Here is a 26,152-nt window from a genome sequence, read left to right as displayed (position 1 = left end):
GCACGGTCTTTTTTTTTTTTTTGTTAAGAGTAGCTTTCAAGTTTAAGATTTCAAGAAACATTCATAGGTGGATACCTTGAGAGTTAGTGCATTTGCTTTTCTGCCTAGGCTCTCCTTTGAGGGAACAGAGAAGTGAAGATAAGAGGTGGATCTGTCTCTGTTCCCTCTGGGCAGGAGGTCTTCCAGGCACCTGGAGCTGGCGGTTCGCCAATCACAACTGCAGCAAGTGAGCCGGGCTATTGGACCTCACGAATAAAAAGCAAACAGCCCCCTCCCCCCCCCAAAAAAATGACAGCAAGCGAGAGGAAAGGAGCATTGGAGGTTCCGGAGAGAAGCCGAGGTGTGCATAGAGGAATCGGGCAACTCTGCTCCCTGTGGGCTTGATTCTGCAAAACCGAGGATGCGCGTTAAGTGGAGAACCTATTTGCTGACGTCTCTTAACATTCACCCCGGGCGCTGCCGTCACGTCTGTGATTGCAGGAGGCCTGGCCTCGAAAGTCCCTTGCATTCACGGCCCTAGCTCTGCTCTTCAGAATTCCTAGGAAGAAGTGGATGGCAGCTGCTGGGGCAAATATTTACCCCCTGCCTGGGGCAAAAGTCATTGGTGGCAGCCAGACTGCTGCATTCATTTAAAAGGGGGGGGGGGGGGGGAGCTGTTTAGGCCTCTCTTCCTTTCCTCCTTCTTCCCCCTGCCCTTCTAATTTTGCACTTTCAGGATTTCCCTCCCCTACTCTGGCTGAGTAGGCACTAATACCCCTTTGGAGTGCCACCTTTTGCATGGACCTTCAGGCATCTCCCCCTCCTTCCTCTCGTTTTCACCAATACCTTGCAACCCTTGCCCTTCCCCCCCTCTCCTTCCTTCACCTTATTTCTATTCCCCTTTACCCTCTCCTTTCTCTCCTCCTGCTCATTTCTCTTTGCATTGCCCTTGTTTACCCCCCCCCCCCCCCATACACACTCCCTTTGACCATCTACGGGTCCCCTCGTCTTTCTTTTACAAAACCAGGACTTTTTTTTTTTAAGGGGGTAAGACGCCAGTACTGAGTGAGTATCAGCACCTTTTTCTTACAGCTGCGAGATTCGCCATGTGCTCCCTCAAAACAAAAAACAAAGCACATGCATCCTGCATGTGAGTAGGACCCCCTCCCAGAAAGAAAGGACTGTATAAAACCTTTTCTCACCTTACCTGTCAGTCTTGGTCTGGAGCTACTTGAAAAAGAAGCCCAAGCACTGCAGGAAGGAGAGAAGGAAGAGAAACAGCAGCCCCGGTGTAGTGTGAACTGGGTAACTGCCAGGTTCTTGTGGCCTGGTTTGGCCTCTGTTGGAAACAGGATGCTGGGCTCGATGGACCCTTGGTCTGACCCAGCATGGCAATTTCTTACGTTCTTATTGTAAGATGTGTTAATTCTTGCATGCATTGGTGGAAAGAGGAGGAAAGGTTATGTTTGAATGTGAGACGGTGCACGTCTAGGGGAGAGCTGGGATGCCTGCTGTGAGCGATGACCTAAACAAGGATATGTTTGATGTATTAAATTAAACTGCTTGCTCCCGACCGAGAGTATTTGCTATGGATCTGAGGTGAGATGCTGAGGGATTTTATGTGAAATAAGTTTGGAAGGCAGATTTGAGAATGCTTAACAAAATGCGCCTGGGGAGTTGGCAACTGTAGCAAAATCTCTTTTTTTTTTTTTTAATAAAAATGTGTTTTAAAACTTGGTGGGGGAGAGGTGTGCGAGCATGATTCTTCCGTGTGAAAGAGAAGCTGCACATGACTGTTTGAAGTTGGACAGCTGTGTTCTTATCCTTTTGGCAGTAACTGAATTGTCAAAGCTTTAGGCAGAAAATAAGAAAAATTAAAGTAACCAACTTCCTTTAAATATAAACAGCTGCTTTTGAGACCTTATGCCCATTCTTCCACATGGAAACCGGAAGTTTGAGCTTGCCCAGTTCCGACCCTCCTCTTCCCCTGCACATGTGCACGTTGCCAACCTGGTGGCATAGCCACAAGGTCAAGAAAGTCCACAGTGAGCCAGTTAATGCATTCCGTGGTCAAGAGCAGCGACCTCGTTCAGAAGCATCCCTAAAACCCTATTTGTCAGTATACTTTTTTTTTTTTTTACATGCCTACATAACCAAATATTCTTGTGCATTATTTTTCTCTTCCCTCTGCTGAATTTTGCAGAATCAAGCCCTTCTGAAATTCGCTTCGGCAACATAAAAAAAAGTCATGCACTAATAACCAAAGGTTGCACAGAGTGGCAGTTTTGCCAGTAGTTGTGAAATGAACACTTTAGAATACAATGGACCAGGACAGAGAAGAACAGATAAGCTTTGTGCTGTGTCATTTGGTTGGAAATGTCACAATATAATACATTCCAGAACAAGACTGACTCTTGGAATCACACATTTCAAACAATACATAGGAATCTATACCCATGAATAGCAGGAGGCTGGTTCTTTGCACAATGTGCTGGCGCTGGTATGAAATTTATTGTACGCACTCATTTCTGTTTTAATGCTTTTGGAGAATTTCCTCCCTAGACTTTCTAGCGTATGTACGTTCTCTTCCCCAACCCCCTGCTCCCACCCCCACATATACCCCCCTCAATCCCTGCCCCCTTCTGTTCTGTCATCCAAGCCACCTGATGACTGATGGGCACATGTATATATATATTTTTTTTTTAACAGAGAAAAAAAAACCCCATAGCTGGGGGCTGCAGGAAGCAGATACATTAGACATTAAAACTGAGACTTTGTCCATTGCTCAAAAGGGTTTACTTTTTTTTTTTTTTGTTGTTCTTTTTATAACACAACATTTAGTAAAACCTGTAGATTTGAAATACCCACTAAATAAAAACTGAAACAAAAAGCAGCACTAAATGTTAAACCCTATAAATTATAGTAATATTAAATCCACACAAAATATAGCTTAGCTTTGTAACAGTGAAAAAAAATAAATATATAAATTAAGACACTCACAAAAAAAAAAAACAAACAAACACACGCTGGCATAAAACTCCATTCGTTTAGTTCTCCATCAATAGGTTTCTCTAAGGCATTATCTTCCCCCCTACGCCAGCTGAGAGAACTTACAATGGTGTAGGAACTCCATGTCCAAGACAAACACTGCAGGCAGACCCCGAGGTAAATCTTTCAGCTTTCCAGTACAAGAACCAAGGCCACTGGAACAGTGGGGGAAAGCCAGAGCAACGATGAGGAACTTTACCCTGTGGTCCATTTTCTTAATCTTAGGCTTTAGTTTTATGTATACGAGTGCCCTGTCGCCCGTCTGGCTCTCTACCACGAACCCTCAGCATCTGCTTTGATAGCCTCCTCTTTGTAAGTAGCACAGGCGGGCTTGCTTACCTTGTTCCTACAGTTTAGTACCTTAATTCAGAACTAGCTCATAATGACACTGTCTCTTTTCATTCGCTGGCCTTGGCGCGATGCCGAATGGCTTTAAAAAAAAAAAAAGAAAATCAATGGAGTAGGAATGGGTCTTCCAACGTCCATCTCCAAATTTCCTGGCATGTCGCCTTCAGTATTGAAGTAGGAAAAGCAGTTTATCCTGCCATTCATCAGACAGACATGACTACAGAACCATCAAACTACATTCCTATTTCCATGACTGGGTAGAATAGCAAATTTCATATTCTTGCATTTCATTATTCTGATCCCTTTTTTTTTTTTTTTACCTGTGATCTTTGTCAAAGCTTAATCTTCCATATTATTAAACACTCGATAATAGTATTGAAAGAGCATGTGTGATAAATTAGAGTGTGCATCTGCACATGAGTTTCCAGCCATTAATGTTATATTTTTATCCTGATAAATAAGTAGGCAAGCTCATTCTGTTTTGTCAAAGTGAACATGTAAATTAAAATTTGGAAGGTAAATATTTCCATACATTTCCAGTGGTACTTTTATTATCACCGATTGTGCCACTATTTAACTTTCTTGGTCTTACCGGGGCCTAGCTACAGTTTTGGAGAATAAGAGCTCTGCTTCACTGCTCTGACTGAGCCTCTAATGCAAAGGAAGGACTCACCATATTGCAAATCCCACTTTTCATTCAAGGACTACATTAATGTCTTCAGTGTGGCACTATTGTCTACTTTTTTTGCATCAGGAGAATACAATTCAGAGCTCCACAAAACTATGGTGTCTCCTTTGTGGATAAAACTGCGGTGAGCATCCCCCTAAACCCATGAAAACTCCTTTGCTTCATGGGACACAGCAATCTCTGCAGAAACTGGAAAAGGTACTTTGTTTTCTTGAATTGTGAAGACTGCAGAACTTTCCAGCTTCAATGGTAGTGTGATTTTGTTTTGCAAGTGAATGTTTAATGAAAGTGATCCTTCAATGAACAGCCCAATAGTGCCATCAATAATTTCTAAAGTAAGAGTAAAACATCAGCAATTTACAAATGCAAAGCTGAAATTAATAATCTGCTCTTCAGAATGAATAACATGGTACCGCCAAGCATCCAACCTGACTTCTAGGTCACGCCATCCATGGTGCAAAGAATAAATGAGTACCTTTGGGTTCAGAATTCAGGAATCTAGAACGTGGCTTTCTGTAGTGTAAGTATCCCGGTCCTGCCCAGTCCGAGTCCAGTTCTTTTGTTAAGAATGCCAGATGTTTGACTCCGCTGATGTACAGGACAGAGTTCAGTTTTGCGTTCCAGCTTTTCGCAGCGTCTTCTGTAAATGACGGTCAACCTCTTTCTTAGCTTTACTACCAGTTTTTCACTGTCTGGGATTCTGATCATACCCACACCATGCTCTCTCTGTCAACTCCAATCTGCGTTTCACACCAAGACCTCCACAGCCACATTCCAACAGTCAGCACACTGCATGCAGAGTTTGAAAGAGAAATTTAATGATTCCGAAGAACCCAACTGGTAGCCTAATCAGGAGAAAGTAAGGAAGAGTCCCGAGCTATTAGTAATACTAGTTACACAGAGATACTCTAGAGAAAGACAAATCAACCAGCTATTGTGCAGTAGCCTCCAAACAGCACCGTCCTTCGAAGAATCTTAAGCTTCTCCATTCACATTCAATACCATCTGACAAGCAGCACAGACATTCCTGGTGGCTGGGGATCCAGTAGTTAGTCAAGGGAACTGGACTATGACAGGACACTGTTTGAGCTGTTGGGAGCTACATGATGACTGAATAAAACCAATGTCAATGGATGGAAGTGAATCACGGCCGCGCAGCTTAGAATTCAATTTTGCATGCTGGGAAGGATTCATCCTGCATCACAACAGTGCTGCTACTTGCCAGTACCATGATGTTGAGCTCTTGCTGTTTCTCATGTGTTTGCTGGTACCATTCTCGGGTTACCTCAGTGTCATGAGTTGGGATCAGTGTCACCTGAAAAGGAGATGGAAAGAGTATGCACACTATCTCAATGAGTTTGGCCATAAAAGTAAATCTTTTTTTTTTTTTTTACCTAGCAGTTTCCTCCTGCTCAGAATCAGGGCTAGGATCTGGCAAGAGGAATTACCTGGGGAGGTTTTTAATTTTTCCCTGTTCTTATATCCCTTCTCAATTTACTATAGTCTAAATATTGCAGTGAGAGTCCTCAGCCGGGGGGGGGGGGGGGGGATAGGCCATGAACCAGGATTCCATCCAGCATCTTTCAAGCATAATCCCTAGTGGCCACTAGGTGTTGCTGTTGTTCAATGACAGTGATTCCCTCTGCAGCATCCCCAGCTCCAACCAACCCAGATGGCAGGAGACTTGAGCCAAGAATCGAATGTAGGTCCTTGGGTCAGCAGTACTAATTTATATATGAAAAATTAGTAGCAAAATAATTGCTCTTGAAATTTTAAAGGTAATGTCTAGCACATCAAATGTGAATTGCAGTCTCTTTCTCCTTCCAGCTCAGACAGAAGCAGGGCTGGGAGCTTTCCTTCACAGCTACCTGGGGATTTTCCCCTCTGTTTTATAGAGCCCTCCCAATATATATTTAGTCCAGTCATTGCAAGTGACAGTTCTGGGGCAGGGGCTGATGCATCAGGGCTCCTTCCGGGAGCCTATATTCATGGGCCCTGAATCTAACCACTAGGTATCACTGTTTGGCAATGGCCATAACATCCTTCTACGGTGCCATAATAGCCCCACCCAAGCTGGAGATCAGAAAACCCAACCTGGGGATTGAACTGGGGACTAACATCATGCCAATGTTTAGCACTTCCCAACTGAGCCACCAGGCCAGCCTAAGCCATAGGCTTAATATATGGAAGCATATCATTTAAAAGTCATTTTGCTTCTATTTTTTTTTTAATTGGTAATCCCAGTCCCAACAGATGTAAGTTATAGAGAATTTAAAAGACGTTCTATTTCTTAGGACAGATTATTTATTGCTATGTTCAACAATGGTAAAATTCTTCGTATTTTTTTTTCTTCATGTTCTATTAAGTGAACTGAAACTTGCTCAGTTCCCCTTCTTCAGCTGGAGACAGCTGTGCAGATTTGATGGAAAACAATTTAGGGGGTCATTTGGAATTGGCTCACATAAGAAAGTCGGCAGATATGCGCCTAAAGGTACACCGATTTTTGAAGCAAAGTTACAGGTATGTATTCACTTTGAAAATTACACCACCAAAATGACGCACCCACCATTACACCTGCTAATTTGTTCGCAGACATTTTTCTGGAAAATTTACATGCACACTTTTGAAAATCCAAAAGTATGCGCATAAGTCCAGACCCCCTCCCCAAATCTGCTCCAGGACCACCTCTGCTCAGTGTGGGCAAACATGCGCACCTACAGGTCATACACAAATAAGTTTACCCACGTATCGGGAAGCAACTTTGTATCAGGCACTTTCCACTGGCAAAGCACTGTTTGACCCGCAGAAAGGCTGTTGAAAATTACCCTCTTAATTGTTTGAACCGTAAGCTTGACAGGTCTGTGTTCAGCAGCATTGTCAAAATCAACAGCGTGCATAACAAATTTGGATTAATGAGAAGGAGAAAAAGGCAGAAACTTCATTCACTACAGCCAGATCACAGAAAGTCAGTGATAGCTTAAAAAGCTGTATCAAAATGTAATAAAATCAATTCCTAACAACTGTACTATTGCCTACTGCATCTCCTGATAATGAGTATCTCCTATTAAGTAATATCCTTTTCTCCAAGATCAAAAATTTTTCCTTTGCATTTATTTCAAAACCCAGTGATTTCTGTGTTAAGACTGGAAAAGTGCTGATCTCCCAGTATCTGCAGCAGGCAGGAGGTGCATTCATCTCCCGGTATCAGTTCTTTTTCCAGTTTCTTTCTCCCATGTGTTTTACAATTGCAGCTAGGGAACTGGGACTACATACTACGAGAATGGAAAGTTAAGAGTTAATCAAAAGTATCTTTAAATTTCCACTCAACTCTCCCTGTCAGTAACCAGCACAGGTGATCATTTTCATGCTGAGACCTTCCCACAGTCTTTAAAGGAAGAGGACTCACCTGAAGGTTTTCTCCCCACTGGGATTTACCCTCCAGAAGAGCATCCAACACTGTCCGACTCGGCTCACCGTTGGCTGGATCATTACCGCTCACGACGTAGTAGGAAGCTCGAACCCTCTTGAAAAACTCCAGGTCCGCATTCTTTCCACTGCAGTGATTGGGGATATAAGCTAGGTCCACATAGACAGGAGGTCCCGGAGGAACTGCCTTGGAGCCACTGGAGACTTTCACATAGAAGATAAATCACACTGCATTAATACTTTTAGCAAGCAAAAGATCTGCAGCTTGACTCTGGCCCTAGCATCTCTCTCCCCCCCCCCCCCCCCCCCCCTTTTTCTGGTGGTTTTTAAAGAAACCAAAGGCAAGGAGTGTTAAAAAAAAACCAAACAAACCATATTGACAGCCGAAAAGAAAAACTCACAAAATATGTGTAACACTGATAGCTTCTTGGAGAAACTTTTCACTTAAAAGAAATGCGGGCTCAACATAGGGGAGAGAGAGAGTTTAATTCTCTCCGTATAATTGTCTGAAAACATGCAGCATGCATAAACAGGTCAGCAAGTGTCAACCAGGTAGCACTAATGAACTCAGTAACATTTCTAAGTGATGTTATTAAACATTGGACATTTCTGCATGTTTTATATGACTCATGCATTAAAAGATCGATAGCGCCACACCCATATCAGAGTATTAGAGAGCGTTTTGTTTAGGTTTTATTATGGCATGAGCCACAGTTATTTTACTGGCTGGCTGATCCAGCAGACAGGACTGAAAACCACGTGACCGCCTTCAAACAAAATGCCGGCAAGGGGATATTATGTTCGGAAGGCCCACAGGTGCCACTGGAAAAGCTGCAGCTGCTCCCCCCTGGGTCCTCCAGAGAGCTGAAGACATGGGCAGCTGAGCCACTCCCGGTCACATCTAGGACCACGGGCAGGGAGAAAGGGGTGGGGCTGTACAAATATCCAACTGCGAGGATGTCGTAGGAATAAAGGAACCAAAAATAAACACGGGTATCCTAATTTATAAGAAACTGAAGTTAAGCAGCAACAGGATCATCACCAAGGATCTCTGCGAGCATGATTGACAAGGAGGGTGATATTGCCTTGATTAGCCTCGGTACAGGAAAATATTGATATGATTTAGGGAGTTCAAAGCATATAAAGAAATATGGAATATGTATTATATCTGGAAAGGCTGGGATAGGCAGAGACTGGAGATTAAGGGGGAAATAGAGAAATTTCTAGTCCCCCCCTTAAAATTTAGGAGGACCTGGCAAATGGTGTTATGTGAAAGAATGTTGAGGAATCTGGTAAAATATGAGGGAAAAGGCTGAAACTAATCAAAACTAACCTTTGATTTTAGAAATGATAATTACAGTCCAGGCAGTAAGGCTTTGGAACAGTCTATCACGGAAGTTAAATAAGGGACTTTCCAAAGAAGTATTTTACCATCTACTGAATACAGGTTCAGTTATAGACTGCATAAAAGGAATAGGAATGCACAAGGAAAAACATTAAGCATAAGTGCAGTATTAGGGACCCTTAGAAGAAGGCTCAACGTGGTGGGCAAAGGTCTTGTTTTCAATCTGGTTATCTTAATGTCCTCTCCGTGTAACTGCCTCGCGCTAGGATGTTGGTTACTTTGCCTGTCACGCTGGAAATGACCACTTTCCTGGGCATTTGGGAAGCGGACGCTGAAGGATGCAGCATCTTTCTGGTGTTCTCAACGTGCGGCAACAAGAGAACATGGGAGCAGATATTCCAGAAGAAACGTACACTTAAAAACTTTGCCCCTTAGTGCATTCCCCTCGTGTCTGAAAGGAAGGTGGCGTGCGCTAACTGCAGGTAACGCGCCCAACAGATGATAATGCACGCAGTTAATAAACATGTGGATAAAGGTGAACCAGTAGATATAGTATACTTGGATTTTCAGAAGGCGTTTGACAAAGTTCCTCATGAGAGGCTTCTAGGAAAAGTAAAAAGTCATGGGATAGGTGGCGATGTCCTTTTGTGGATTGCAAACTGGCTAAAAGACAGGAAACAGAGAGTAGGATTAAATGGGCAATTTTCTCAGTGGAAGGGAGTGAACAGTGGAGTGCCTCAGTGATCTGTATTGGGACCCTTACTGTTCAATATATTTATAAATGATCTGGAAAGAAATACGACGAGTGAGATAATCAAATTTGCAGATGACACAAAATTGTTCAGAGTAGTTAAATCACAAGCAGGTTGTGATAAATTGCAGGAAGACCTTGTGAGACTGGAAAATTGGGCATCCAAATGGCAGATGAAATTTAATGTGGATAAGTGCAAGGTGATGCATATAGGGAAAAATAACCCATGCTATAATTACACGATGTTGGGTTCCATATTAGGTGCTACAACCCAAGAAAGAGATCTAGGTGTCATAGTGGATAACACATTGAAATCGTCAGTTCAGTGTGCTGCGGCAGTCAAAAAAGCAAACAGAATGTTGGGAATTATTAGAAAAGGAATGATGAATAAAACGGAAAATGTCATAATGCCTCTGTATCGCTCCATGGTGAGACCGCACCTTGAATACTGTGTACAATTCTGGTCGCCGCATCTCAAAAAAGATATAATTGCGATGGAGAAGGTACAGAGAAGGGCTACCAAAATGATAAGGGGAATGGAACAACTCCCCTATGAGGAAAGACTAAAGAGGTTAGGACTTTTCAGCTTGGAGAAGAGACGACTGAGGGGGGATATGATAGAGGTGTTTAAAATCATGAGAGGTCTAGAACGGGTAGATGTGAATCGGTTATTTACTCTTTCGGATAGTAGAAAGACTAGGGGACACTCCATGAAGTTAGCATGGGGCACATTTAAAACTAATCGGAGAAAGTTCTTTTTTACTCAACGCACAATTAAACTCTGGAATTTGTTGCCAGAGAATGTGGTTCGTGCAGTTAGTATAGCTGTGTTTAAAAAAGGATTGGATAAGTTCTTGGAGGAGAAGTCCATTACCTGCTATTAAGTCACTTAGAGAATAGCCACTGCCATTAGCAATGGTTACATGGAATAGACTTAGTTTTTGGGTACTTGCCAGGTTCTTATGGCCTGGATTGGCCACTGTTGGAAACAGGATGCTGGGCTTGATGGACCCTTGGTCTGACCCAGTATGGCATTTTCTTATGTTCTTATGTTCTTAACAATGCAATGACTGCCAACAGCATGCACACGCGTCTCTTGTTTTTAATATTATGCATTTTTAATATTTAACTTTATTTTGTTTTTATCTTATTATGTTGGGATCTGTAACCTGCGCTGAGCTTGCAATGTAACTGCAGAATATAAGACTAGTTAAATAACTGATAAATACATAAAACAGGAGAGGGATTGGGAGGGGCAGCCCATTACTTTTGACAGGGTGTATTATAAAATAACGGCCAAACGGGAGCTGGCTCATAAGCCATCCTCTGAAACATAAAGCAACTGCTTCCTAACAGAGGAACCACTCAGACAGCAGAAGTTTCACATCCCTTCTTACCTGGAGTTGTCTTGATGCCATTAGTTAGGTGTTTGCTGTGACTGCTTCGGGAAGCGTCTTCCTTCTCCTCGCCGCGCGAGGGCTGTATTAACGGGCTCCGTGGTTTGGACTGCTTCTCTGAGGCCTCCTTTTCTTTTTTCACCGATGAGCCCTTCGGTGACTTCTCTGACGTTTCTTTAGTCAGTTGCTTTGCGGGTGTCGGGGAATGTTTACCCTTAGAGTCCGTTTTCCTAGCCGGAGAAGATGATTTTGGTTTATTCAGAGGCTTCCTCACCCCTTTGCTTTTTTCTTTCAGATCCTTTTTAAAAATCTTTTCAGCTTTGCTGACGTTTTGCTCCCGTACTAGCATCTCAGGGTCCACCATGCAGACATCTGGGTGAGGGGGGTGAGGATGGGGATCCATGATCGGCAGAGGTTGGGGATCATGACCTGACCTTGTGCTGCCATGGTGGGAACCACTCATGGCTTTGTCCACAGGAAGAAAATCTGCATCTTCATCGGAGTCCATTGCAGCATCAGCTGTGATAGATGGGCACTCTTCTGTTTCAGGGGGGACATCGGAGTCTGACTGGGAGGTTCCCGAATCGCTTACAGATGTCGATGGAGTTTCCTCCACCATCTTTGCTTGTGCAACATGGCTGCTAGTGGTATGGTGGATCCTTCCTTTCACTGAAGGGTGACCTTCATCCTGTGAGAAATCACTGTCCTCTGACAGATCATGTGGACTGGGGTTGATAAAGGATGGAGATAACTCACCCTTCCTATGTTTATATTCACATGAGGAGTACTTTTGTTCGTAGTCACGCGTGGCTCCCAAACATGGTTCAATTTCATGTGAGGCATCTCCATGGCCCTCGGCTCTTCCTCCTCTCTGTGTATCTGGAAAAAAAGGTTGGAATGTATGTTCAGGGGACACCAGAGTGGAAGGGCGATTTTGTTTTTCAGTGTCTTCTTCTTCAAAATGTGAAGAAACTTTCCTGTCAGAATCCGGGAAAGTTTTCTCATTTTTGACCTCTACAGTGCTAAATGTCTCCTTATGTACATACTGCATGCTTTGAAAGGCATATGGACTTGTGCTTACTTCTGTAGGACCATTTGCTGTAGCTGCTTCTTCCAGATGATGGAGAGGAAATGACGACAGAATATCAGGAAGTGTTGCCACTCCCTGGAGCCTTTCAGTGAATGGTGATTGGTATTCCTGGCTGGCTACACCCACTTGTTTTTCTGTTTCAACAGCGGGTGGTGCAATTGATGCCCTCTGGCACTCAATCCTGCATGGTAGGGTGCTGTCGTCCATGTCATAGGTGCACGTGGATTCATGGTCTTCAGCAGAGGTATGATCCTCTGTGTCAGCTGAATATGTTCTGACTGAATCAGCTGGGGTTAGCGGCGACACATCCCACAGGCTCCTGAGAGTGGCTGAGGGCTCTGCTGCAGAGTAAGAAGAAAGCATGTAGGAGTAAGAACTTTCTGCTGAGCGCTGTTTCACATGTGTAGCGGCTTCAGATGACATTTCTTCTGAAAAGGTGTGGGAGTCATCTTTTGTGGACTCTTGGGGTGAGGTCTTTGCCTCTGAGCTCTTGAAAAACTGCTTGTCTTCCTCACATGGGCTTAGGGGTGAAAATCTGGTAAATGATGGTTCTAAGCTGGCAACCCTTTCAGAAACCTCTAAATACTCATCTTTTTGTCCTTTATGAGAAGATGAAATACCAAAGACATCTGAGACAAGAGACTTGTCACCTGTGAGGGCTGAGGATTCAAACCGGTACACGGAGGATGCCTCTTGTTGGGACACAGTAGATGGCCCTGGCTGCTGACTGTGCTTTTCTGTTATAGAAATCTCAAACCCATAAGAAGATAAATCATTTCCTAAACCAACTTGCTCTGACCCACTTTGTGGCTCTTCATTGTCAGTTTTTAAATAAATGCCCCTTTTTTGGCTGCCCACTACTGGCTCTTCTTCCTGATTTTGGTTCTCTTCAGTTGCCCTGAGCTGAACTTCCTGAGTGCATCTTCCAGCATAATATCTCTCTTGGTCAGAACAGCCCTGTGCATCAGTAAAAATCCCTTCCCTTCCTGTGTGTGTTACGTAGTTATAGCCAACGGCATTAAACTCTGCATCCTTTTCCTCTTCCTGTTCTTGTACAGGAAGAGTTAAAGCAGCAGCTTGGTATTCAGCTGGGAGAGCAAACGCTATTGCATCTGTCCTCGCCACCTCCGAGACATCTGCACACAAGCTCCTTTCACAGGGCTTTTCTATCACCCTGCAAGAAGATGTGGATTTGCACTCTTTTTCAGATTTTTCATTGGCACCCTTTTCTGTCTCAGAGTCGCTGGCACTTTCTTCTCCCAGCTCTGCCTTTTCATAGTAAAGATCTTTGGCTTGTGGTTCCTTTGGTGATACAGGCCTGCAAAGCTCACTGGCTGAAATTAGGTTTTCATCCTCACGGACTGCTTCGATATGGGAGACTACCGTCCTTCGCTCAGCATCATCTGCTGCGCCAGTTTGCAGAGAGAGCCCATTACTGGAAGGCAATGATTTCTGTGCGGCTGAGTCAGTCTCCTCAGCTTCTGTAGTTATTAAGGTCAACTCCTTCAGTCTCCCCTGCATGTCTGTGTCACCTAGAGCACTGAGATCTTCTTCCTTATCTGCAGCAGGCGAATACCTTTCATGGACATCTGTATACTCAAAAGCAGTTGATCCCCCTTTGCCTCTGGGGGAAACCGGGGATGACAGCTCTTTTTCAGTGCAAGTATGCAGACACGACTCTTCTTCTTTTGCAGATATATGATAAAGCAACTCCTTGTGAGGTACCTGTGTTTCCTCTGCTCCAGAGGTTTCACTTGATACTACAAATGACGTTTCCGGCTTTTCCCTATTGAGGTAACTTGGACTGTGTGAGTCTGTCTCTTCGGCAATGAGGCTTGGGGGTGTTACCCTAGAAACAACTATCTTTTCATAAACGTCAGCATACTGAAATGTTTTTTCATGCGGGTAAGGTGTTGGCTCTCTTTCTTCCACTTTGGGCTCACGTATCTCCGTCTCAGGAGAATATAATTCAAAATGACTGGACGATTTCTTAGAGGTGGCCTCTCTGGGATAGTCAAGTTCCTTGAAAGAGTCCCTTTCCTCTTGTCTGGCTAACATTTCTTCATTTTCTTCATGGTGATACTCACCAGCAGGGGAGTGCACACTTTCTTTTGATAACGCATCGCTCTCCTTTAAAGAAGAGTCAGCATATCCGTATGGGCTTGTCGGGTAAAGATAAGGACATCCTGCTCCAGGCTCTTTATATTTTTGTAAATTGCTCTCGGCTGGAAATTTGCTTTCTGCATCCATCTTGTCTAACGCTGCTCCAGATCCCCATTCTTCTGTTTCCATGGGCAGTTTTTTGGCAGTCAGCATCTTTTCTGCACTGGTTTGTAGGCTTTCTGCCTGTAAAGGATATTTGCTTTGGTTTATCAAGGAAAGGCTTTCTGATGTGAGAAACGTTATGTCTTCCCCTTGTTCTACAAAATAAGCTAAGGCTGGTGGGGGTGGCACTACTGAAGCCTCTTCCAATGATTTGGTATATATATCTGGAACTGCTTTCTCCATATCCTCTGAGTAAGAGTAGTCCTGCTTTGGCATGAATGCAAATTCCTTGTTCTCTGTCACTTCAGGAGACATTTTCCCCTTTCTTTCCTCCAGAGAAGGACCTTGCAAAAATCCTTTTGATTTTTCTGATGATACTTGAGAAAATGGAGGAGGAGAAGGGGTCTCAGATATTAACTTTTCTATTGTACTTGCTGCCAATGAAAGGTCTATGGAGTCTTTTAATGCAAATTCTTTTGTAGTTGTTGATGACTTCGAATGGATGTCTCTTTCTTGCAGTGTTGGTTTAGTGCCATTATCCCAGAGAATATCTTCTTTGTTAATAGGAGTGTCTGCTTTTTCAAGGGTTTTTTCCTCTTGAAAATAAGCATATTCTGATTCACCTATTTTATTTTCTAGCATTTCAGGAGTTGATTCTTCAGACACATCAGATTCCTCATCTTCTTTAAGGTATATAGAAGATTTCCTATCATAATCTTGTACCTCATCCAAGAAAGTGCTTTCTCCTTCCTCTGTGTACCTCATTTTATGTCCTGTGTCTGTCATCTTCTCCAGCTCTTTCTCCATCCCTTCTTCTGTAAACCACACTCTTTTTTCAGACATTAGCTCTTTAAAATAAACATCTTCCACATCTGCAGATGTTTCAGGTTTTACTGCTCTCTCTTCTGAGGAGAAAGTCCATATCACATGCTCTGGAGATGTTCCTTTAGCAGAAATCTCTGGATCTTTTTCTTGAAGAGAGATCTTTTCACCGAGAGCTCGTGATACAGAATCTGCAGAAACTTCGTTGGGAGAAATTGTCTGTGAATATTTTTCCTTAGCAGGACCGTGTTCCCCAGATAAAATGAATTGCGTTTCAAATGGGCTGCTTTTTAAAGAAGAGATGTGCTTATTCTGTTCGTCTTCAACTGAAGGCTGCTCTTCAAAGTAAAATGATTTCACATCTCCCGAGTGTATTTCTTTTTCAGACGTTTCTAAAGATATTTTTTTGCCGATGGTTCTTTCAGTAAAAGAAGGGTATGTTGCATCAAGTGGAAAGAACTCTCCAGCGGAAACCTGTGGGAATGTTTCTTCTTTTACTGGTGTCTCTTCACTTGAACATGGTGACATTGTTCCTCCTGAAGAAATTCCTCTGACAGGAATCTGTGAAGATAAAACATCTGTATCTAAGGTTTTCGCTGTTAAAGGAGGTGTAGGCATGTCTCCTGATAAGGTTTCTCTAGTACAGCTTTCTGGGAATATTTTATCTTCTGCTGGGCTTTGTTCTGCAAAAGAAAAAGATTTGGTGTCTTCTGGTGAATATTCCTTAGTGGAAAGTCCTGAAGATACTTCATCTTGAACTGGACTCTGTTTCCTGTCATACAGAAATGTCCTGCCTTCTGGAAAGGTTTCTCCAGTGGAAATGAACTCCTCAGGATATGTGTCTTTAATGAAATGAAGTGTTTCTTTATTTGTCAAAGTAGATGAGTGCAAATTTTCTACAGAGCTTTCTGGAATTACTGGAACTTTTTCATTTTCACCTAAGTTCAGTTCTCTGGCATGGGGAGATGCCATACCTTCTGGAGAGATTTCTCCAGTGTAAACTGGTTCTCTAGGATATGTATCTTCTTTTGTAATCTGCAGGCTATGTGTATCTTTTATAAAGAAGAAGTTTTCAGGGCTTTCTAATGACTTTTTACTTTGCACCGGACTCTGTTCTCTAAAATGTAGTGACGTATCATCTGAAAAAGGTTCTACAGTAGAAATTAGCTCTTTAGAGTCTGTGCTTTCTTTAGACAGTGTTGTTGTCCTTCTCTCTTTAAAATAATTCTCCTTTTCAGTCTCAGGAGACCCCTCCGGGCAAGGGATGGGCTTCTCGAAAAGGTAATCCTTATGATCTACCACCATTGTTTCTTGCTTGAGGAATGCCACGTCTTCCCTACAGGTACTTAAGTCACAGTTGTCATCATCTTTATGTATAGACTGCTCAGAAAATGACAGTTTGTCTTCTGTCATAGGCTTCTCCTTCATGATAATGGAAAACGCCTGTTCTGTCTTAGAAATATGATCAGGTGAATAGAATTGGGTTTCAATAAGTGTCTTCAATTCATCTTCAGGTACTTTTGCAACAATAGTACTTTTGCCATCTCCTTTTGCAGATGCATCTGTTTTTTCAAACAGCTCTGCTTGCAAGATGCTAGAATTATCCTCCATAGGGGACTGATGGAAAGGGGTATGACCAGCACTTGTGGGACCAGACTGTATTGGAGATGTCATCCTGACAGTGCTATCATCAGGGCTTATGCATCTTTCTTCAGCTTCTCTCAAGCCTGGATCTCCCTGAGACAACTTTGTTTCTTCAATATATAACTGAACAGTAGGAGTCAATTCTCTGGGGGCTTTATCTGAAACAGCAGCTGGTGCACTGGATTGAGAGACTGCCAGGGAACGATAATATTCTTTTTCAGGCACTTCAAAATTTGGAGTTTCATCCTCTTCTTCTTCCTCTTCTTCTTCCTCTTCTTCCTCTTCTTCTTCTTCTTCATGGCACTTTTTATGAAATTTATTTGTGTCTACTCTCTCTACTAATGGCTGGAAGTCTTCAGAAGGTGGAGACTTAAAGCACTTGTCTTCTTCTAATGATGAAGTTGGAGACATTGTGCCAGCAGAGGGCAGATACTCTATACCTTGAGTTGCTTCAGTACGGGATGAGGGAATACTGTTGATTGTGTCCATCAGCAAAGAGCTCTTTCCAGTCTCCTCTGTTTTTGGAGCTGTAATGGAAGCAATAGATTGATCTTCTGCCACAGATGTTGCAAAAGAAGAAAGCTTGTCACACTCAGTAATAGATGTGGCTGATGAAATGTGTTCCTCTTCAGCCAAGGGTGCTGCAACGATATTTGTAGGATATGCAACAATTTCAGGTACTTGGTCAACATAGTCCTTGGCAACTCTCTCAGAAGCTGGAATGACTTTAATACCATGGATAGCATCAAACGATCCTGGCTGATCAGGTACAGAAATATCATAGCTACCAACGTCATATTTTAAGTGAGGAATTCTTTCTTCCTGCTCATCATGTATTTCTTCATCTGAAATGGTTTGTTCAGTCTCTGAATAGCCAGGAATGGTTTCATCTTGGATATATGAAATATGCTCTGGTATAGTACCCGGTACTACAGGTACACTGCTCATGTATGGTGATTCCTTGCTAAATTCTTTTTCAGATAACTTTACTTTACCATCACTGTCCTCTGCCTCAGCTGCAGAAACCATAAACTCATAGATATCTCTTGACTTTTCTTGGGAGGTGTAGATTCTATCTCCATCTTCCTCTCTATGGAATTGGTACATTCCCTTAGTTTGTATTTCCTCTCCTTCTTTATTCAAATACTCTTCTATTTTTTCTAAATTTGTCTTTTCTGGTAAATTTTCTCTCTTTTCTCTATTAATTTCTTCCCCTGCTTTTCTACCCTCAGTGAATTTTGTACATTCCTCCATTTCGTCTTCCTTATCTTTCCCTTCTTTTGGTCGTTCTCTCTTGATTTCAAAAGTCTGCATTTCCCATGTGGGTGATGACACCATGTGTTTTTTGTCTATGGTTTCTGTACCATAAACTTGAGATACTTTTTCAGTTTCTTTTTCCTTCTCAACTTTTTCCTCTAACTCTCCCCCCTCAAGAGGTTCCTCCATCTCTGCCCCCTCATCCTCAAATTTCTCAGTTAGTTCTGCTGTCTCCTCTATTTCATGATTTGCTTTCTCTTCATGTGGTGATTCTCCTTCTACATCAGTAGTAGTGATTCCCTCATCTGGAGACTCAGGAGGAACCTTATTTTCAGTCATCATTCCTGCTAATAATATATCATCTTCAAACTGTCTTTGGTTTTTCATTATATCAGAAAATCTTGTGTCTATAGTTTGAGGTTCCTTCATGCCAATACCATCTGCTTCAAGGCTGGTAATATCCTGAGCAACCTTCAACTCCATGTACTCCTCATGCTTCAGTTCCTCAAAGTCTTTGGTGAGATCTTCAGGTGAAGACATAGCTGATCTTTGCTCTTGTGTGTCAGTCGAAATGGGCTCTCTCTCCACTGCTACCTCTTGAACTGGAACTGTTTTCTGCTGAGCTCGTGTTTCCATTTCAGCTCTGGGTTTGATTTTTTCTGTTCGTAATTTACCTGGCATTTTTGCTTTGTGAAGAGTTTTTCTTACTTCAGGTGTAAATGGCCTCAAGTCTGCTTTTGAGATTTTTTTCACTTCTGGTTTTGCTTCTTTCTTAGAATCTTTTTTCTCCTCTTTTTTCATATCATCCTTTTTGATATCTTTCTTATCTTTTTTCATTTCTTTCTTTTCTTTGTCCCTTTTCTCCTCGAGTTTAGACACTTTTTCCTTGAGGTGCTTTTTTCCTGATTTCTCTTTTATAAGTTTTCTCTTTTCAGCTTTCATTGCCTCACTTGATTCTGTTTTTATCTTTTCTACTTTAGCAGGTTTCTCTAGGATTCTTTCGATAGGTTCTTTTATCTTTTTCTCAGCCCTGGATTCTTTTACTGGTTCTATTTTGATCTCCTTTGACACTTCCTCCGATACATCTTCTCTCTTTCCTGTTTTCCCTGAAATTAACTTGGGAGAAGATTTAAGACTTTCTTTACTGTCGGTTCTCTGTTTAATCTTTGTCTGTTTCAGAATGGAAGGAGGCATGCCAGAGGCTATGTCCTTTTGAGTAGCTATCGGGTACCTCAGAAAATCTAAATGCTTAAGCTTCTCGAGACCTTCCAAAATTTTATTTTGCGGGGCATTTCCCGGGAATAAAACACGCACAATCTTTTCTGAGGGACTTGCTGGAAGCCACACTACCAAAGCTGTAATAGATGTGAGATAGGGAACTGAAATCTCTCCCTCTCTGCCGTTGGCCAGAATAATGCCAGTCTTTGCTTTGCTGTTACCAGCCCATTTCTGCATTAGAAACTGCATTTCCTTACTGTCCTTCACAGGGTTTAAGATATACATGTCCAACCTCCCAACCCCCATTTTGTGAAACAAAGTGATAGGTTCAATGGTATTGCTAACCACCCTGTACAGAGGCTCTGACTTAATACCAAGTTTATTCAGATATTGCAACGTCAGGCAGGCCTCTTCAATGCTTCTTTTCACCTTCATAGTGGATTCAGGCATCTTGAGCCTTTCGGGGACATTAAAGAATACAACGCCAAGCTCCGGAGAGATCAGATTTTTCATCCAGTCACTGTACGTGGTGGAGCCCTGAGATTGCTCCTCATCTTGCTCAGCAATTTTTCTCTGAAGAAGCCCGTTAATCCCAGGCAGATTGTCCGCACCGATGTGTGTGAGGAGCACAGAGTCAATCCTGTCCAAATGCCTGACCAGCTTCCAGAAGCAGGACTTCCGCTCAGAGCCTCCGTCCACCAGGATGTTAAATCCATTGACAGCAAAAAGGGCAGAGTCTCCTCTCCCGCCAGGGAAGATGTAGCAGCAGGGCTTGGACAGCTTCAAAAACCCACCGGAAGTTGGAGGCTCCAGGAGATCAAACGGCGATGGCACGTCTACGGTCTCGGAGACATACTCTGCAAACTCAGAGACCCCGTCCATCTCAGGCAAGACTGGATCAGGGTTCAGTTTCAAACTAATAATGTCCTGGAAATTGAACTGTCCAAGGTTGCTCCAGTCGCCTTCTCCCAAACAGGATAGAGTGAAAGAAGCCTTGATTTCTGGATCAGTGTTGCTCAGCAACTGGCAAACCTATCAGAAGAAACGCGAGAAGGGGGAAAGATTAAATTCATTAGTAGAAGTGAAGCACTGCAAGATTTCTTTCAGTCTTGAATAAACAATACTGCCGTAATAGGGAGCATTAAAGCAGCAACAAGTGCTTGCAGCACATGTCATATGGGAGGGGGAAGGCGATCTTAAAAGTGATTTCTGTGAGTAAAAAAGCGTTTTCCCCCTGTAAATTGGCCGACTGAATATCACTCAGTGCATCTAAAAGTCCGTGCGTCGTCCCACCCGAGAGGAGGCATAGTTGGGGGCGTGCGGGTGTGGACGGCATTTTCAGATTCTACACTCAAACCTTTCAGGCAAAGTTCTACCCATGGAGCAAGCAGCTGCGAGCGGCCTCAAATACTCTGTGCCCACGGCAATTTTCACAGAAAAAGTGCACGTGTGCTGTCGCTCTGAGACCTGGCGCGAAGCCCGTGGGTAAAAAAGTGCACACGGTCTCTGATCTGTAGACGGTTTGTGAATTGCTCCCTCCCCCCCTCCCCAATAACTTGCCCTTTAGTGCTCAGGGCAGGATCAGATTTCCCTGGAAAAAAAATGTGACTTTCCCTCTCTCTTCTTCTCTTCTCTTGTATGTGTGCTTTTGTTTCCCTTTGAAAGCAAGCTTCTCCTTTTGTGGATGCAGAGTATAAAGGGTAATTTTCAGATGAACGACTGTGGGTAAAGTGGTGCCTGGCCGGCAGAAACGGCGCTTGCGACAAGCGCCTGACTGACGTTCGTGTACAATTCTGTGCTTTTACACCATCCGCACGGACTGTTATGTGCACAGGGGAAAGGCCAACCCGGGGGCAGAGTCTGGGCAAGGTTGGGACATACATGCCCACGTTTTGATTTTACGAAGTATATGCATGCATTCTTTCTGCAAAACTAGCACCCGTCAACTAGTACATGTAATTGCATGTGGGTAGTGTTCCTGGAGTAGTTTTCAAAGCGGACCTATGCGCATAAGTCTGCTTTGAAAATTGGTGTAACTTATGCGCATATTTGCTGGCTAACTTATGCGCGATGTTACAAAATTGCCTCCATAATTAATACTTGATGCTCAGCATTCTTTTTTCAGGAGTCCCTTGAAATTATCATACGTCAGTATTGTTACAGTCTCCGCTATAATTTAATATAATCAATGATGAGATAGATATTGATGATCTGTGTAGTGAAAATAAAATTAACAAAATCAAATCTGTGATATCATTTAGATTTAAAGAAAAGCGTTCTCTTCAGACAGATAGTACATGCAACCCTGTCAGTATGACAACCTCAAACTGTATTTTATGGCTGAGGCCTGATTCATCGATCATCCTTCCATAGGCATAAAATGGGAGAAAACTCTCCATGATTCAGATCTAGAACTATTATTCTTAAAGTCAAGTATTAGTTTAGTTTATTACTTAATAAACTGCAATTTGGAAAAAACAAACAAAAAAACAAATCAGTGAACAAATAAAAAGCACCAATAAAATACAATAAAAGAATACTTTTACTGTTCATTTTATTTAAATTTATATTTGTTTTATTGTAAACAGCAGTTTCCCAATAAATAACCCATCAGTAATAAAGCAGCATAAATAAGAATAAACTAACTAAAAAAATGCATATTTATAATATCTAAAAATACATTAGCCATCTAGACCACGAAGCAATTACCTGAGTGATTGCTTTTACTTTTTCACTGATTTAGACATTGCCTATAGAGTTGCAGTAACTATACCCACATGGACATTGAAGTATTCAGCTTATACAAGAAAATGTGGATCCTTCAATAATTCTGCATAGACACTGATAAAAATGAACTTTGACATGCTTCTATGTTTTTTTTTAAATAATGTAATACATTTTGGTTGCATGTAATATGGAGATACTATGGGACTGATACACTAAGCAAGCTGCTAAACATTTTTAGTGTGCACACTAAAATAGCCCTCATGGCCTCATCCGAAACTTAGCTGCCAATGTACTAAAGAATGTCAAGGCTAATGCAACATTTATTGCAAGTAAAACATGTTTTAACATGCTTTAACACGCACTGACTCAGCTTTAACATGTGCGCATCGACGCGCACATGTTATAAAATCCGCTACCTGTGCGCACATGCGCGCCTGGTTTTATATAGGCCCTAATCCCAGTTCCCTCCCAGTCCGCTCCAATAAAAGAGCGGACTGGGAGGAAATTTCCTAATCCCCCTACCTAACCTGCCTCGATTTTACCCTATCCGCCCCAACCCCTTAAACCCCGCTATCTACCCTCGTTTTTTGTTTTTTTTTTAAAACTTACCCGCTCTTCCGTGCAGAAGCTGGTTGCATGGGCCGGTGGGATCCCGGCGTGTGCGTCAGTGGGACAGCGCCATTAGGCGCTGTCCCACTGACGCACACGCCCTGCCCAGATCCTGCCCCATCCCGCCCCTTTTCAAAATATGCCTTCTTCTGCGCATAGCGGGAGATACACGCGTGGCCACAGGTGTTAGAAAATGCGCGCGTCCCGACCACATGCATATCTCCCAGATTTCACGCGTGCAGGGCTTTTAAAATTAGCCCCCAAGTTTGTAAATGCAGCCAGTCAAATTTTGACTGGCTAGAGTTAGTTGGATATTCAGCGGCATTTTAAATTGAATAATTGCTGCTGAATATACGGAGAAAGATAAATGAGCAGAGTCATCCGGTTATCTTTAGCTGCATTGGGCTTGCTAAATTGTGACCTCCAAGTTGTTAGTGGTTAGGTTACAATTTATCATATGTGCTAAGTGAAACTGACACTTAGAAGTAGATATTACCCCCGCTCCCCCATAAGTATACCAAACGGGGAAAACCTCAGGCTTTCTGCATGTGTTTCACTTGAGGGTTGTGGTCTCTGTTTAGATTGGCAATGCCTGAAAAAAACCTGAGCCCAAAGCTCTGACTTAACATCACAGGGGAATATGAAAGCCGAGAATTAAGTTCAGGCCTGCCTTCTGTTCCCTGTTTAAATCTCTGTCGTCAGTAGCAAATTCAGCCAGCGTACCCAAATTTTGTTCTGTGATTTATCATCTGGAGATTTAATCTCTCTGTTATGCAATACCGACCTCTGCATCTGTGAAAACTCCTGCGAAGTGTTCATAAGTGAAGGTCCCCGCTTGCAGGATCAAGTCTCCTTCCTGGTCTGAGCTCTGGCCACTAAGGATCAGGAGCTTGTGAGCAGCTGGATTTGTTATCTGAGAACGTACCTGCAGACATCAGATGAAATATCATCAAAGGCTGAGATTTTTAATGTATCTCATGAAAAAAAAAAAAAAACATTTCATTTTTTTTATCCATAGTGTCGTAAGGAACATATATCAGCTTACACATGAGCCATTCACTGTTGGATGTACTAGGAATGTTGAATATAGCATAGAGACATTAGGGGATAGATATCAAAAGCTGGCTGTGTTGGTAACTTAGCCAGTTAGAACGTACCCAGCTAAGTTACGATGTGTATTCAGTGGCACAGCGAAGCTGCTGGATAGATGCATGCATTTATACGCACTTAGCTGGATAAGTCTACCCAACTAAGTTTAGACCTGCTCTATGGGGGCGTCTAAACTTACACGTATACTTATACAGCTAATTCCGAATATCGGTTATAAAGGACTTATACGGCTACGCGGTGGCTGCTGAACGTAGGTGCATATTCAGTGGCTGCTCCTCTGACTAAATAGCTCTGAACATGTTTTGAATATAGGACTCTGGATGTTTTATCTGGTTTCCATATGGTTTTCTGTCGGCAATAAATGCTTTGTACTTTGTGTGTTATTATAATGTATTTTGTATATAGAACTGCTTGCCTGTCTATTGTGTTCTTTAAAATCCAAGGATACAGGAGTGTGGGAACGAGCGGTGATTCCCTGACATAAACCTGGACTGACTCCAGCTTTCCTAAAACACTTTGTCCTTATTCGCCACTTTAACATAACACATTAGTAGATTGTCTTTACCTTAAGAACAATGTACTCCAATTACAGGTAGTACTGCTTCCCTCAGTAGCCATACAGCTTCATTACAGCTCAGTGTTTGGAAAACAATATTCTACAAGAGCTGCCTTCCTCCTGGAGACCTGGGCCTGGTCTGCCTATCCCCACCTGGGCCCCAGCTCTTATTCTTCCCCTGTTGGGCCCCGCTCACAGAGCTCTCTCTCACAAGGGGAATTAAAGGGGACCAGGCACCTGGTCATTGGCACTAAAAGGCTGCCTTTTGACTGGCTAATAGGGCAGGTTTTCTGATTGATTGATTTAAAACAGTTATTCACCTTGTAAACTCAAGAGGGAGAGACGGTTTTCAGTGGCAGGGGCTGTTCTGTGGCCCCAATTACCAATTATTTTACATTGACGGGCATGCAGAAAAACTTTCAAGAAACAGTTACACACTTATTTAAACAGGCCTTTTACTAATTAAGTAGGTGTTTAGACTATTTTTTAGATGAATTTTGCAAATTTGACAATCGTTAGAGATTTTTGGACCAACTATTATATTATTTTATTGTTTTTACTATTCCTAACCAGAACAGATTTTTCTTGGTTTTATTCCTATTTATCAAATTGAACTCAACAGATCCACATAAAGTCTGCTACTTCCTTTTGGTTCTCCCTAAACACCGGAGTTCCTCAAGGTTCTTCCCTCTCAGCAGCCTTATTTAACACATATCTCTCTCCCATTTGTCAACTCCTTTCTATTTTAGGCGTCTCTTACCGCCTTTACGCTGATGACATCCAGTTTTATTTTCCTACTTGGCATGACTGGAAATCCACCTCACAATTCATCTCCTTATGCCTATCCTCAGTCAGACCTGATTGTGTCATAACAAACTTAGTTTAAACTTATCAAATACGGAAATAATGATTCTTGGACATCCAATAATATTCCTAAAACCATTTCCTTTGAAAATACAATTATCAACATCTCTAAGAATGTTTGTTACCTTGTTATTCTTGACCCCAAGTTAGATATGCAAACAAATATCAAATCTGTAGTTAAATCATTTTATCAACTCTGCCTTCTAAAACACATTAAACCATTTCTGGACACACTCGCTTTTGAACAGTTCTTCAATCTCTGATACTCACAGGTATTGACTATTGTAATCCACTTTATGTTGGATTACCCCAGTCATCTATTCGACCAACTGGTGCAAAATGCGGAGGCTCAGCTAGTTACCAATACGAAACTGCATGGTCACATCTCCTCAGTCCTTTTCAGTTTACATTGGCTACCAGTACACTGACGAATCCAATATAAAATCCCATCTACCCTACACAGCCTCATTCATAACAATCAAAGCTCATGGCTTTCAGCCATTTTGCACCTCTGTATTCCATCACGTAACCTCAGATCAAAAAACCAATTCCTTCTACAAATTCCCTTACCTAAAAGCACCAGACTAGCAGTGACCCGTGAATGAGCATTCTCTGTTGCAGGCCCTATCATATGGAATGCTATTCCTCAAACTCTGAGATTACTATCCAGTAAAAAAGAATTTGAGAAAGCCCTAAAATATCATCTTTTCAGACAAGCCTGTAAAGACCTATGTGAACCTTAACTTCCAGGCGCTCATTTCATACTCCTGTTTTGTTTCTCTTTCTTCCCTAAGGGGCGGATTTTCAGAGCCCTGCTCGCCTAAATCCGCCCAAAACCGGGCGGATTTAGGCGAGCAGGGCCCTGCGCGCCGGTGAGCCTATTTTACATAGGCCTACCGGCGCGCGCAGAGCCCCGGGACTCGCGTAAGTCCCGGGGTTCTCCAAGGGGGGCGTGTTGGGGGCGGGCCCGGTCGTCGTGGCGTTTCGGGGGCGTGTCAGCAGCGTTTT

General features: G+C 42.6%; 1 protein-coding gene across 1 annotated transcript in view; it reads right to left on the bottom strand.

The window, feature by feature from the left end:
- Positions 1-2,766: 2,766 nt before the first annotated feature.
- Positions 2,767-26,152, bottom strand: part of MAP1A (microtubule associated protein 1A) — a 66,815-nt gene continuing 43,429 nt past the window's right edge. The window contains exons 3-6 of the mRNA XM_029574831.1: positions 23,399-23,539; positions 10,983-20,310; positions 7,470-7,693; positions 2,767-5,378 (exon numbers count right to left, since the gene is read on the bottom strand). Of these exons, the coding sequence (XP_029430691.1) occupies positions 5,223-5,378; positions 7,470-7,693; positions 10,983-20,160 (9,558 nt within the window). The 5' untranslated portion in view covers positions 20,161-20,310; positions 23,399-23,539 and the 3' untranslated portion in view covers positions 2,767-5,222. The remainder of the gene's footprint in view (positions 5,379-7,469; positions 7,694-10,982; positions 20,311-23,398; positions 23,540-26,152) is intronic.

This window comes from Rhinatrema bivittatum, chromosome 13 (assembly GCF_901001135.1).
Source record: "Rhinatrema bivittatum chromosome 13, aRhiBiv1.1, whole genome shotgun sequence".
NCBI lineage: Eukaryota > Metazoa > Chordata > Amphibia > Gymnophiona > Rhinatrematidae > Rhinatrema > Rhinatrema bivittatum.
The sequence above is the reverse complement of the archived record's forward strand: the minus strand, read 5'-3'. Positions and strand labels throughout refer to the sequence as shown.